The sequence below is a fragment of the Rattus norvegicus genome, chromosome 15, assembly GCF_036323735.1.
Source record: "Rattus norvegicus strain BN/NHsdMcwi chromosome 15, GRCr8, whole genome shotgun sequence".
NCBI lineage: Eukaryota > Metazoa > Chordata > Mammalia > Rodentia > Muridae > Rattus > Rattus norvegicus.
This window is the reverse complement of record NC_086033.1, coordinates 26618131-26632025: the sequence shown is the minus strand read 5'-3', so window position 1 is coordinate 26632025 and position 13895 is coordinate 26618131. Positions and strand designations below refer to the sequence as shown.

Here is a 13895-nt window from a genome sequence, read left to right as displayed (position 1 = left end):
GCTCCAGTACCAGGATATTTGGTGCCCTCTTCTGACTTCCTCTGGTACTGCATGCACACGGTGCACAGACATACATGTAGGCAAAACACCCAACCACATTAAAAAAAAAAATACATTTTTAAAAAAGTGCACACTCAAAAAGGAGGAGGAAGAGGAAGAGGAGGGAGAAGAGGAAGAGGAGGAGCCAGGCAGTGGTAGCACAGGACTCTTTAATCCCAGCACATGGGAGGCAAAAGCAGGTAGATCTCAATGAGTTCAAGGTCAGCCTGATCTACAAAAACAAAGCCCTGCATACTGTTCATATAGTGGATCCAAATTTGGTTCTCAACACCCATCTAGGGTCTCTCAGAACTGCTTGTCACTCCAACTCCAGGGGATCTAAAAGTCTTTTGGATTCTATGGATGTGTGCATAAACACGAGATTTTTTTTTTTTAATGTAAGAATAATTATTAAAGAGGGCTGGAGAGGTGGCTAAGAGCACTGACTGCTCTTCCAGAGGTCCTGAGTTCAATTCCCAGCAACCACATGGTGGCTCACAACCATCTGTAATGGAATCTGATGCCCTCTTCTGGTGTCTAAAGACAGCTACAGTGTACTGATATAAATAAAATAAATAACTTAAAAAAAAAGAAAAATTATTAAAGAAGGAAAGACAAAAAGAACTAAAGAGAGGACAGAAGAAAGGAGTTCTTATTAATGGTTGAGAGAAGGCTAGAATTATTTTTGCATTTCTCTGCCTATTGACTTATTGAAGATAAGTCAATTTAAAGTTACTCAAGCATGATAATATAACTTACTTGTTTTCATTTATTCACTGAGACAGTGCCTTCTGATGTACATCAGGCTGGGCTGGAACTCAGAGATCTACCTGCCTCTGCTTGCTAAATGCAGGATTAAAGGTGTGTGGCACCACTATGCCTCACTCAATTATTTTTACGTTTTTAATGACTTCTGGGACTGGGGAGATAGTTCAGCAGTTAAAAGCACTTATTTTTGTTACAGAGGACCTGCGTTCTATCTGCAGCACTCACAGGGTACCTCACCCCCTTCCTTAACTCCAATTCCAGATGATCCAATGCCCTCTTCCTACCACCTTGGCACCAGGCATGCACGGGATGCACATACATGTAAACAAAATACTTACATATATGAAAATAAAATAAATATATCTAAGAATAAAATTTAAAAACTTAAAAAAACCTTTGGCTATCCTGATTAGATATAGGTGAACTCATTTTTTTAAAGATTTATTTTATTTATATGAGTACACTGTAGCTGTCTTCAGACATACCGGAGAACAGCATTGAATCCCATTACAGGTGGTTGTTGGGAATTGAACTTGGGACCTCTTGGAAGGGTAGTCAGTGCTCTTAACCTCTGAGCCATCTCTCCAGCCCAATGAAATTTTTTTTTTGTTGTTGTTGTTGTAATCATTTGACTCCCGTATAGATGGGCTTTCTATGTCGGTGAAAATGAGCTTGAAGCTCTGTTCCTCCTCATCGTACAACCTGAATGCTGGAACTACTGTCATAAACCACCATGCCCAATGTATGTAGTCCTGGGGTTTGAACCCATAACTTTGTTCATAATACCAACTGAAATAGATCTCCAGCCCTCTCCTCTTATACTTGTCTCACATTGTTACTTATTAGGAAGCATATATGCTGTATCGTGACTTTATCATTGACTTTTTTCACACAATAAGATTGCTAGTGATGACATTTTGTCTGCCAATGTTTACATTATTTTGTTCCCCTATCCTGCGTGTAAGTTTCTCAAGGTGTCTCCTTCATAAAGAGTACATGTACGGGCTGGAGAGATGGCTCAGTGGTTAAGAGCACCTGACTGCTCTTCCAGAGGTCATGAGTTCAATTCCCAGCAACCATATGGTGGCTCACAACCATCTGTAAGGAGATGTGATGCCCTCTTCTGGTGTATCTGAAGACAGCTACAGTGTACATATATATATATATATATATATACATATACATATATATATATATATATAATAAATAAAATAAATAAAAAAAAAGAGTACATGTACATTAAGTTCATTGTAGGGGTATTGATTGGTGAACATAGCTACCGGGTATGGTTGAGGTAGTGGTGAGGGTATAGCACTAGAGTGGTTGCCTAGCATGCATAATGCCATAAAGTTGGTCTCCAAGGAGACAGAAAAGGTGAGGAGATGGGCAAGGAGGATTAAAAAAAAAGGAGAAGAAAGAAAGGGAAGAGAGGAAAGGAGAAATAAGAACAGAGGTAGAAAAATGGGTGCACTGGCTGGTTTTATGTGTCAACTTGACACAAGCCAGAGTTATCACAAAGAAAGGAGTCTCAGCTGAGGAAATGCCTTCATGAGACCCAGCTGTAAGGCATTTTCTCAACTAGTGATCAAGTGGGGAGGACCTAGCCCATTGTGGGTGGTGCAGTCCCTGGACTGTGGTCTTGGGTTCTATAAGAGAGCAAGTTGAGCAAGTCAGGGGAAGCAAGCCAGTAAGAAGCATCCCTCCATGGTCTCTGTATCAGCTCCTGCTTCCTGCCCTGCTTGGGTTCCAGTCCTGACTTCCTTTGGTGATGAACAGCAATGCAGAAGTGTAAGCTGAATAAACCCTTTCCTTCCCAACTAGATATTTGTTCGTCATGTTTGTGCCGGAATAGAAGCCCTGACTGAGACAATGGGTAAAAGTAAAGAATTATAGTAGCTCTCATCAAGTAAAGTCTATCTAGATATGTTGGTGCGCACCTATGATCCTGGCACTGAAGACGCTGAGACAGGAAGATCACGAAGAGTTTAAGATCAATCTGAACTACAAGTAAGACCCTGTCTCAAAAACACCAAGGGGGGCTGGGTTGGGGAGTCTAATTTACTACACTGGCTATTACAGGCACCATGGATTACTCAACACTAGAATACAGTGAAGATGAGGTTGTGCTAGTGCTGTAGCCTCGAGATGCTTGATAACTTCTTTATCCACAACCCTTCCACTATCATCTGCGCACCACCATGCTCCAAAGAAGCCAGGGCAATCTGACACTCAAAATGGCCGCCTGTGTGAGCGAAGCCACCTCTGGCCAATGAGCTGTTTCCAGTAATCTTCTGTGTGTTCATGAGGAAGCCCAAGTGAGATGGTCAAAGACCCAGTCAGAGAACATCACAGAGTCAAGAGACTATGTCACCATTTGGGGAATTGTCTGTTACCTTCCAGGTGACTAAGGACCCAAAAAGCAGAGTTGGATAGATGGCTCGGCAGTTAGAACACTTGGTACTCTTCCAGAGAAGCTGGACTCAACAACCATCTGTAATCCAGTTACAGGGGAGCCGATGACCTCTTCTGGCCTCTCCAGGCAATCTGCAGGAAAGTAGTACACAGACAGACATGCAAGCAAATTAAATGTGTATGTATATGATATCTATCTATCTATCTATCTATCTATCTATCTATCTATCTATCTATCTATCTACCAGAAGAGCTATTCCTTTATGTTAATATGTTTTCTATCATCTTTATGGCCTTTCTCACAAATTACCTTGTTTTCTGGACATGTCATATCTGACCACTACCAAACCATATTGTCACTTGAGGGAATGACATACTTCATTAAACTGAATTTTCCTAGGGTGCTCTCTGCCCAGAACTGTAGGCAACATTAGATCACAGACACCTCTCTAGAGAGGATCTGCCACACTTTATGTCCTTCTAATATCTCTCCTAAACTGCTAGTCTGCTGTGGTAGCAGCCCCAAAGGTATGGTGGGAGAACAGGATTAACTTTCTAAATGGTGACCTTCTGTCTAGTCTGGTCTCACTACCACTCTGCTAAACGCAGAACTCCTCTCCCATCTCAGAGACCCCCTCCCTTCTAATGTCCCTCAAAGTAAGGGATTGCCTTTGCTCCATGAGTTGCTGTCAGATATCCCATCAGAGCTTCTCCCTCTGGGAGTAGTGGCAACAATAAAAGACCTGAGCACTACGAATCCCTCCCAGTGCACTTGTTATTTAAGACAGGTCGTGAGGGATTGCGCTGCCTTCAGACTAAGTACTGGGTCCTTCCAAGAAAGTCCTTCAGGGAGTTTAGAAAAGGCTGAAGAGATGGTCCAGCAGTAAAGAATGCTTGTCCTTACAGAGGACCTTAGTTCGACTCCCAGTGCTACTTGAGGCTGCCTGTATCACCAGTTTAAGGTACTCTAACACCCTTCTCTGGCCTCAGCAGAATCCTGTGTACATTTGGTGCACATAAACTCATGCATAACAATAAATACACAGGGGGCTGGTGTGATGGCTCAGAGAGTAAAAGCGCTTGTTGTCAAACTTGACAATGTGTGTTCAATCACCAGAACCCACATGGTAGAAGAGAACCAATTCTCAAAAGTTGTGCACTGACCTCCACACAAGTGAGTACACACACACACACACACACACACACACACACACACACGTAGGCTAAGTGTAGTGGTATAAACCTTTGACCCCACCAACTGGGAGGCAGAGGCAGGTTGATTATCTGTGAGCTTGAGGCCAGCCTGGTATACATAGTGAGGTTTAGGGCAGCCAGGGTCACAAAGGTCCTGTGTCCAAAACTAACAAACAAATAAATGAATGCAATTTTTAAAATGTTTTTTTAAAGAAAACATTTCCAAGACTTTTTTTTTAACAACACTGCATTGTCCTAAGAGTAATAATAGAGCAGTTGTCTCCTCTGACCCCTTTCCCGCATCTGGCAAGGCAGAGGTTAGCTAAGCCTGAAAGAGGTTTAGAGAGGGGGGTGTCTGTGTCTAAACTGGGTACGGTGTCTCAAGCCTGTAATCACAGCATTTGGAGGCTTGCAGTGGCAAAATCATTAGTCCTAGTAGAGCCTGGCTCACATAGAGGGATCCTGTTTCGAGACACAGCAGAGAAGGATGTGAGAATGTGTACTGGGGAACTCATCCATCGTGTACTTCCTTCACGTACTTGTCAGAAAATACCCAACTTGTGCCGAACAGTGACCTCGTTTAGCTTCTAGTCCACATCCCTATATTTGACCTGTAATAAAAACATCACCTTGAGGCCAAATGAAAAACGAATAAATGAATGAATAGTAGATAAATACATAAACCATTCTACACATTTATTGTACTTTGACCCTTCAGAGTACGAAATGGGTTCTTTTCTCCCTACATTGTTTTGAGGGATGGGAGGGAGGGATGCATGCTAGAATGGAAATCCAGGGCATAATGTGTGCTAGGCAAATGCTCTACCACTGAGATACGACCCCAGTTCTACTTTTAACTCTTTTGTACAGCTAGAACCAGACGTAAGTTATCGTAAAACACAACTTTAGTGAGGACGGAGGTATCACAAAAGGATAGGCTTGGGGGGTTATATATAATGAAAACTATCTAATTAAGCTGAGAATCTGTGTAGCAAGATCAGTGAGAGCAGCAAACTGGCCTGTTGCCTGCAGAGCTGTGACTCTTTTCTAACTTTGTGTCTTGAGACTCCTGATTGTTTCAAGTGTGTGTTGGGGAATCACGAGGTGCCTATGAGAAGACCTACCTGATAGCAGAAATTAATTTGGAAAAACTGTGTCTAAAAGTATCAGAACCTAGAGTCAGGCAATGGTAGCTCAGGCTTTTAGGGAGAGGTGGGGCTTGACATGAATTTAAGACCAGCCTACAGCCTACTTTCTAGATGAGACCCTATTTAAAAAACAAAGACCAAAACATAATAATAGTAATAATAATAATAATAATAATAATAATAATAATAATAATAACCTCCATTTACAATTTCTTGGCTGAAGACAAAAATTAAGCAAAGTCTAAAGACTTTCATCTACACATATGACTAAATTATCTTTGGATTTGATTCACTAGCTGTATGTATCTGATGGGTCAGTATACATCAACTGAGTGAAATGATGAGCTCTCCTTCCATCAGTAGAGACACTAATTTGTGTTTCAGTAATGGAGATATTTGGATCAGTTGTAGATCACTGTAGTGGCCTCCGTGTGAGGTGGGAGGGAGGGAGAGAGGGACAGAGATTGACTAGCGGATATACGCATAGGTATTTGGAATGCTGTTCTGAAGTTTACTGTTTTAGGATGGCAGCAGCAGGGGGTTTTCCTCTGGGGTTCACGACATCACCAGCCACAGTAGCTGACAAGGTTACAGAACCACACCATCCCAGGCCTAAAGTCCAGTAGGTAGCTGTTGACCACCCTTGAGATGAAATGCCACAACACTGAAGCCAACTTTACTGGGCTGGTCACTGTGGTCTGTAGGGTTTTTCATTGCTTTTCTCCCTTGGCAGCTTCCATAGACAGCACTTTCACATGCTTTGAGAGCTAGTCCTCGGGGACGGGGCTTTCGGGTTGGTTCCAACTTGAACCCTGGTACAGACATTTGTAGAACTAATTCACAGCCACGCATAGCGGCAGATGCCTGTAATCTCAATTACCCAAGAGGCTTTGGCATAATCGCCAAGTACCAAACCAGGACCTTGTATCAAAACTGAAGGACTGTGGATGTTGCAGTGGTTGTACAGCACATTTTCAGAAAAAAACAAAACAAAACAAAACAAACGGTTATTATTGTTACTACTACTACTACTACTACTACTACTACTACTACTACTACTACTACTGCTATTACTACTACCTTTTTTAGGTGCTGGAAGGGAACCTAGGGCTTCCAGCACGGTCACCGCTAAGCTCACCAGATAGCATCATCATCCTTCAGGATCGCTCACTCATTTCTGTCTGTGAGCCAAATTGGTCTCAAACGCATGATCCTCTTGCATCAGTCAGCCTCAGGCTCGAGTACTGATGTTGCGTTAAGCAGTATGTGCATTAGGTTCTTAGACAGTCTCCCTGTCGCTCAGGCTGGTCTGAAACTCCTAGCAAACTCGGATATCAGGCCCTCCTGTCTCCATCTTCCATATTCTGGGGATTACAGCCCTACACTGTGACCTTCTGTTTTTTTAACTTTGGGAGGCGTTATTTTTATATGTGTATGTGCGCGCACACACATAAGCCACGTGTGTGTGGCTGCCGTGTGCATGATCCCCTGGAGTTAGTTACAGGTAGCAACCGCCTTAGGACTCAAACTAGGCTTCTTTAAAAGGGCAGAAAGTTCTCTCAACCACTAATGCATCTTTCCAGCGCCCCGCCCTCTTTGATTCTGTTTCTCCCTGTGTTGTTCGGTGTATCTCTCCTAACTCATCTTCCCAAGTGTTGCGTTTGCAGGCATACGCAGCCACATCACCACTATTCGGCGAAGCTGCGGGCTGAATTCGGGGGCTTTGTGCCATGCCAGACAAGCGTGCTAAGCCCTCAAGCTCCCCTTGGCTTTCCAATCCTCCTCCAGGTCTTAGGGCGGCTCCCGCAGCTCACTGCAGGTCAGGATATCAGCCTTGCCAGTCAGAAGGTGCTGCAGCCGCCCTCACGTTCTGGCGCTAAATTTGGGCCAATAGAGTTGCACCCCACGGGAGACTTGGGACCAATGAGGAGCGACTCACGCGACAGGCTGGGCACGTGACACGTGCAGGGCAGCCGCCCACCTGGGCCGGAGGTAGCGCGATGGCCGCACTTCCAATGGCTCGCACAACTTCTAGTCACGTGCAGTGTTTACGGACTCAGCAGCTACGGGAAGGTCATGTGACGGTGACGTGACCCGCCTCTCTCCAATGGAGAAAGAACGCTCCCTTAACAAACCGGGAACTGTTTCAGGTCCACAAATGACAGTGCAGAGGGGCGGGGTCAGTCTGTCACGTGAGCGGGGCGGCACTGGCTGCAGGCGAACGCGGCGCGCAGGCGTCTTAGGGACCCGGTAGCGACGGCGGCGGCGGCGGCGGTCACAGCGGCGGCGGGAGCTGGTCGCTGACCAAGCGGGAGTCGCCATGGCGGCAGACGGAGAGCGCTCCCCGCTGCTCTCCGAGGCCGGCGATGGCGGCGCTGGTGGCAACGGCTTAGCGGGTCCGGGCGGGAGCGCGACTGGGCCCGGTGGAGGCCTGACGCCCTCCGCACCTCCGTACGGAGCCGGTAAACATGCCCCGCCCCAGGGTAAGCCGGAGGTCTGAAATGCACCTAGGCCTAGGGGCGGATCGGGTCAGGGGGCGGAGCCTGCTTCCGCGGCAGGTGTGGCACCTGTCACGGAGCGAGGTATCCTTGGTCCGCAATCACTGTCTAAGCCTGCCGCGAGAGCTTCCTCAGAGGGTTCGCCACCTCCGTGGAGCATCCGTGGTTAGTGTCCGAGTGATGATTTGGGTTTATCTGCTTCCTCTTCAGCATTTCCCCCGTTCCCTGAGGGGCATCCAGCTGTGTTGCCTGGAGAGGACCCACCCCCCTACTCACCCCTGACTAGCCCGGATAGTGGGAGTGCCCCCATGATTACCTGTCGAGTCTGTCAGTCTCCGATCAACGTGGAAGGCAAGATGCATCAGCATGTAGTCAAATGTGGTGTCTGCAACGAAGCCACCGTGAGTTATAACTATCTGCAAAATGGGCCTTGTTTCCTGGATCCTCTTTCTGGTTCTAGATCCTGTTTAAGAACTATTCATGAAACCTACTTTCAGTTCCTGGATCTTGCAGCAGCCGTTTTGTTTTTTTTTTTTTGTTTTTTTTTTTTTTTTTTTTAAGAAGCCATTCACCAAAACTAATGTTCACCAACTTTCGCTGTTTGATTTTTCCTGGATCCTGAAGTGTAGTTCTCACTGGCAGTTGTAGTTGGCTTTTGCTTTTTGTTGGCTCTCTGCGTTTTTGAGACAGTCTCACAGTGACCCGGGTTCTCCTCAGACTCTGCAATCTTCCTCAGCCTCACAGACATGCTCTGCTGGCAACATTTGTATATCTCAAATGTCTGATTCTTTCTTTCTCAGTAATGTTCTTGCAGAGGATTGGGACCGTGGGCTTTCTGCTGATATACCCATTGTTCTTTATTCGTTGTTCTCTAGCCGATCAAGAATGCACCTCCAGGAAAGAAGTATGTCCGATGTCCCTGTAACTGTCTCCTTATCTGCAAAGTGACTTCTCAGCGGATTGCCTGCCCTCGGCCCTACTGGTAAGAGACCTAAGATGAGAAGGCCATACTTAGGGAAAGTCGTAAAGCCAAAACAAAAACTGGAGCTGGGCAAGGTGGTGCATGCCTGTATTCAGTCCCAGCACCTGAGGCGGAGGCAGGACGACCTGTGTAGTAGCACCTTGAATTCCCAGTCATCCTGCCTACACCTCCTAAGTGCTGGGATTCAGTGTGTCATCAGATCCAATTAGAATTAAGAATTTTTAAAACATACTTTTCCCCCTGTATAGCAAAAGAATCATCAACCTAGGGCCTGTACATCCAGGACCTCTGAGTCCAGAACCACAGCCAATGGGTGTCAGGGTCATCTGTGGACATTGCAAGAATACGTTTCTGGTGAGGAGGGATATTGGGAAACCCTGGAGGAGGCAAGTACTAGGAATAGTAATAAATTCTGAAAAAGACTGTCCTATTTTGCATTGTCCATCCTCCCCCTTGTTTTGGGGTTCTCATTGAAGAGAACCTTCCTTCTATGGTTGTTTTTCTTTTTCCATAGTGGACAGAATTCACAGACCGAACCTTGGCACGATGCCCTCACTGCAGAAAAGTGTAAGTGGTTAGGGGTTGTACTGGTAACTGGGTGATGTGTGGTATAAAATCAACAGGGCTCTTCCAAATATCAATTTCTGTTGGCTCCCCACAGGTCATCTATTGGGCGCAGATATCCTAGGAAGAGATGCATTTGCTGCTTCTTACTTGGTTTACTCTTGGCAGTCACTGCCACTGGCCTTGCTGTGAGTAGCCTCGGTGCAAACCTCTTATCAGCTTCCTCACAGGCTAAGATTTGAAAAGGTGGTACCTTAAAGAATGGCGAAAGAGAAAAAAAAAAAAAAAGAATGGCGAAAGAGTTTGGCGTTGGGTTATGTCCCTATAATCAAAGAATAGAGGCAGGTCTCATATCCCAGACTACATAGCAAAACCCCGTCTATAAAAAAAAGGGGGGGGGGGGCCTGGAGAGATGGCTCAGCGGTTAAGAGCACTGACTGCTCTTCCAGAGGTCCTGAATTCAATTCCCAGCAACCACATGGTGGCTCACAACCATCTGTAATGAGATCTGATGCCCTCTTCTGGTGTCTGAAGAGAGTGAGGGTGTACTCACATACATAAAATAAATAAACCTTTAAAAAAAGGGGGGGGGGGAATAGATTGTTGTCAGCTCCAGATGTGGTTTAGCTAGTAAAAGTATTTGCATAGCCTACATGAAGCCCTGGGTATGATCTCCAGCACCACATAAACTGAGCAGAACTGGGCATAGCCCTGAAAGCTATGGTCCCAGTACTAGGAGGTGGAGGCAGGAGGATAGGATTTCAAGACCATTAACTATAGGATTTGAGGCTGCTCAGGGTGCTGACATGAGACACTAGCCTTAAAAAAACAAAAAAACAAAAAACTGAAGTGAATGAATGAGTCTGGTGATGGGGTCGGGGGTTTGTATTTAGGTAGAGGTGAACTCAAGTCAGAGGTCACTAATAAACTAAGTAAAACAGTGTTCCCACTCTGGAGAGAGAAATGAGTTATCGGCAATCCTGGTTCACTTGGTAGGTGTAAGAAATGCTGGCTGATGCCTGGGATGGCAGAGTACTTTCCTGCTTAAGGGAAGAAAGCTAAAACACCTGATCTTGGTCCCTGAGGGTGTTACAAGTGATTGGGCTGCAGAGACAGAAGTTTGCATTGCATTACTGTTTCTAAGACTTTGAAACAGTGGATACCAAAAGTAACCTTATCTTTTTTTTCTTCCTCCTGTCAGTTTGGCACATGGAAGCCTGCACAGCAATATGGAGGTATCTATGCAGCCTGGGCGTTTGTCATTTTGTTGGCCGTTCTATGTTTGGGCCGGGCCCTTTACTGGGGCTGTATGAAGGTCAGCCATCCTGTCCAGAACTTCTCCTGAGCCCCTTGATGCAGTGTGTGCCTGGCGGCTGCCTGGTACCACAGTAACACTACAAAAGGCTCTCTGGACTTCTAAAGGAAGCCAAACAGCTGGCTCCCTTTTCCCTGGGGAGAGGTAGGAAGGAACCAGCCCCTGACTTAGGTTTGGAGGGGTAGGGAAGACCATTGCTGACTGGCTGCTTTCTTCCAAGGACTGCTGTTTAGGGTAAATAGACAACATTGCCCCTAAGCCTGGATCCTAAAGATGGTTCTAGCCATGTCCTTCCTGTATGTGCTCTTTGAGAACCATTCCTGTCCCTCAGTACATTCCAGGGCAGGGTGGGGGTGGAAAGTGGGAGGGGGTGTTCCCCTCCCTCTTGTGTACCGTTAGGACCTTGCTGCTGCTATTGCACTTCACCAGGGGCTGGCTCCGGCCTCAACACCCTCAGTCTCTTCTCCCCACATTTCGGGTCCCGTGGGGTGGGGTCAGCCACTGCTCTGTACAGAACTACAGGAACTGTTGTGTATATATATAACTATTTAATATGGGATATGTTCCCCTAACCCTGTGCATCCCTGAATTCCTCCTTCCGGCTTTACTTCCAGTTGAAGTATTGAACTGGGCTGAGGTAGGGTCACTGTCTTGGGAGAGGTCAGGGATTCATCTGTGCTTGTAAATAAATAATGTCATGACTGTAACCTTTCCCATTTAACAAGTTTTGTGTTTGAAAGGGGGAATATTTAGACTCAAAAAGGGACAGAGACCATGAAGTTGAAAAGTAGGACTTTTATTTCACTTGGATTGTTTAAAGGAAACCAGAAGTTTGGTTTAGAGGGGAGTAAACACCTGAAGAAGAGATAACGCACTGGTCTCCTGGAGGAGAGGAGGCTATTTCCCAGCATGAAGCTACTTGAGGGGAGTGTCACAGTGCTAGGTAAAGGGTGATGGGACAGTGGTCACTGCCAAGAGCCTTGGACCGGATCTTGCTGTCGCACAAAGCAGGTAAAAGAGAGTGAGACAGCAAAAAGTAATCAAGGCGCCAACCAACATTCTTAGAGCGGGCATTCATCATGTAAGTCCAGAAAGTATAAGCGTAGGCAGTGTTGGGGTAGAGATGCCGGAAGCTGTCAGCCAGTGGTACAGCCTGTAGCATTTCCCCAAAGCCTTGGCGCTCCTGGGGAGTAAAACCAGCATTCTTTTTGTTTCCTTTGGGGTTACGAAGGTCTATTTCTTCATGAGCCACATTGAGATCCCCACACAGCACAAGAGGTTTCCGGGAAGCCAAGTCCTTTAGAAACTTTCTGAAGGCTTCATCCCATCGCTGTCGGTACTCCAGTCTTACCAGACCCCTTCCTGCGTTCGGAACATAGGCTGTTACCAAGATAAAGGACTCAAATTCAGCCACAATCACCCGGCCTTCTTGATCATGTTCTTCCTCACCTATATAAAAATGAAAAGCAGCACAAAATGTTAAAGAAATAGTACAGTAAAATGAAGAACATTCAGACATGAATGCCATTGAGGTCTCACCAATGCCATAAGAGACTTTGAGCGGGCATTGGCGGGAAAGTAGGCCCACACCACTATATCCTTCTTTGTCTGATGGAGCTGACCAGTACTGATGGGTGAGTCCAGGCAGCTCTTGCAGTTCAGCCGGGAGTTTGTTCTCTGAGCATTTGGTCTCTTGGAGGCACAAGATGTCTGGTGCTTCTTCCTTTACCCACTGAATGACAATGTGGAAAATTAAAAATTGCTACATACAATATGCCGAAGGAATCCAAGCAGCAGGATATATAAACAAACTGTGTGTGGGAGTGAATGCCCATTAGTCACCTGAGTGGAGTGCGGGAAACCTAATTGGAGCCTCTGCAAGCTCAGCAATGTCTGTTAACTGCTGAGCAACTCCAGCCCTCAGCCCACTTGGATCTTAAATGACTGGGATTGAGGATATGGTAGAAACACAAGGGCATATCCCCCCCCCCCGACATTATAGACTAGTTTAAAAAAGAAAGAAATGAGGGGGTTGGGGTTTAAAGAACAGACTTTTTGGAACCAATCTCCAGGAAAAAAAGCCTACAAGATGACTGATCCTTAAGAGTCTATCAAGTAAAGTTTACGTCCCTCAATTGTACTCACATCCAAGCCTTTCTTTTTAATCCAGGCTCGAAGCCCATCCACATTCCAGGAGCATATCTTGAGTGTGGCAGATTTGCCACTGGCTGACGTTTTCTGATCTGGAGGGTCCTCATACAGGACAGGGCCCTCTCCTGCGGCCTCCTTCTCAGTTTTCTTTGCTGCCCCCTTACTCTTCTTGGTCTCTGGCTCTATAAAATAAGTCAAGTAGTAAGAGCTGGCAGTTTCCAACCTCAGAGTTAACTATGATCTCGTTAGGCGCTCTAGTTACCCAAACATCTCGGAATCCTGCAACGTAACTTGGTCCATATTAAGCAAGTAGTTAATGGCGGTCTAGTAAAGCCCCAAACTTGCCTGGGGGGAGGGGAGCGATCCGGTTCATTTCACCACCTTACCGGACTTGGGTTCTTCCCCGTCTTCCGCTGCCGCTCTCTTCCCCCGCTTCGGCATCGCTGTAACGAAAGCCCTTAGGCGTCTGGAGCACCGAAGCAGTGTTTACTACGCTGCCTGCAGATAAGAAACGGTGAAATCAAAATACAAGGAGAGGAAGCGAGCCGCCTCCCGCAGGCGTTTGCACACCGGGACCGCGGTTCTCCCAGTCTTCCCCGCCTTGAGCCTCGCAGCCCCTCGCCCGAGTTAGGCCCTTCGGCAAACAAGGTCGCGAAACGGGGTAAGCCTGGTACCTGACCTCCCAACGAGGCAGGGAGCCCCTCACTGCACAAAGAATGGAGTCTGTCTGTTCCCACGTGGGCGATTGGTGTTGTCACGTGATTCGAGGGCTCCGCCCCCACGTGGTTCTAGAGCGCGGTGATTGGTTCGCCTGCCACTCGTGA

The 13895-nt window shown here is 46.4% G+C and overlaps 2 protein-coding genes across 10 annotated transcripts; one reads left to right on the top strand and one right to left on the bottom strand.

Annotated features, from left to right (window-relative positions):
- The first annotated feature begins 7656 nt into the window (after positions 1 to 7656).
- Pip4p1 (phosphatidylinositol-4,5-bisphosphate 4-phosphatase 1) lies at positions 7657 to 11627 on the top strand. Of its 4 annotated transcripts, none has more exons than XM_006251888.4 (7): positions 7657 to 8023; positions 8270 to 8460; positions 8935 to 9041; positions 9290 to 9395; positions 9556 to 9608; positions 9703 to 9793; positions 10807 to 11627. In XM_006251888.4, exons 1-7 carry the CDS (start codon positions 7882 to 7884, stop codon positions 10948 to 10950), a joined length of 834 nt encoding a protein of 277 aa, XP_006251950.1. In that variant the 5' UTR covers positions 7657 to 7881; the 3' UTR covers positions 10951 to 11627. The 4 variants fall into 4 exon arrangements, with proteins under 4 accessions (XP_006251950.1, XP_017455249.1, XP_006251951.1 ...); NM_001014233.2 differs by having other exon boundaries at positions 7780 to 8044; XM_017599760.3 differs by lacking the exon at positions 9290 to 9395 and having other exon boundaries at positions 7749 to 8023.
- A 68-nt stretch (positions 11628 to 11695) lies between these two features.
- Positions 11696 to 13880, bottom strand: Apex1 (apurinic/apyrimidinic endodeoxyribonuclease 1). 6 transcript variants are annotated; one of them, XM_006251913.3, is made up of 5 exons: positions 13746 to 13880; positions 13458 to 13569; positions 13066 to 13253; positions 12460 to 12652; positions 11696 to 12369 (listed from the first exon to the last, which is right to left on the bottom strand). In XM_006251913.3, the coding sequence occupies exons 2-5, from the start codon at positions 13510 to 13512 to the stop codon at positions 11852 to 11854; spliced, it is 954 nt and encodes a 317-aa protein (XP_006251975.1). In that variant the 5' UTR covers positions 13513 to 13569; positions 13746 to 13880; the 3' UTR covers positions 11696 to 11851. The 6 variants fall into 6 exon arrangements, with proteins under 6 accessions (XP_006251975.1, XP_063130746.1, XP_063130747.1 ...); XM_063274676.1 differs by having other exon boundaries at positions 13458 to 13565; positions 13746 to 13842; XM_063274677.1 differs by having other exon boundaries at positions 13417 to 13569; positions 13746 to 13822.
- Between the last annotated feature and the right edge of the window lie 15 nt (positions 13881 to 13895).

Coding starts and splice junctions, on each gene's coding strand:
- Pip4p1 (NM_001014233.2), top strand. CDS start 7,882: ATGGCGGCAGACGGAGAGCGCTCCCCGCTGCTCTCCGAGGCCGGCGAT. Junction 9,042..9,289: donor GCCTGCCCTCGGCCCTACTG/GTAAGAGACCTA, acceptor CCCCCTGTATAG/CAAAAGAATCATCAACCTAG. Junction 9,396..9,555: donor ATTGCAAGAATACGTTTCTG/GTGAGGAGGGAT, acceptor CTTTTTCCATAG/TGGACAGAATTCACAGACCG.
- Apex1 (XM_063274675.1), bottom strand. CDS start 13,512: ATGCCGAAGCGGGGGAAGAGAGCGGCAGCGGAAGACGGGGAAGAACCC. Junction 13,254..13,457: donor CGGGGAAGAACCCAAGTCCG/GTAAGGTGGTGA, acceptor CTTATTTTATAG/AGCCAGAGACCAAGAAGAGT. Junction 12,653..13,065: donor TTAAAAAGAAAGGCTTGGAT/GTGAGTACAATT, acceptor ATTGTCATTCAG/TGGGTAAAGGAAGAAGCACC.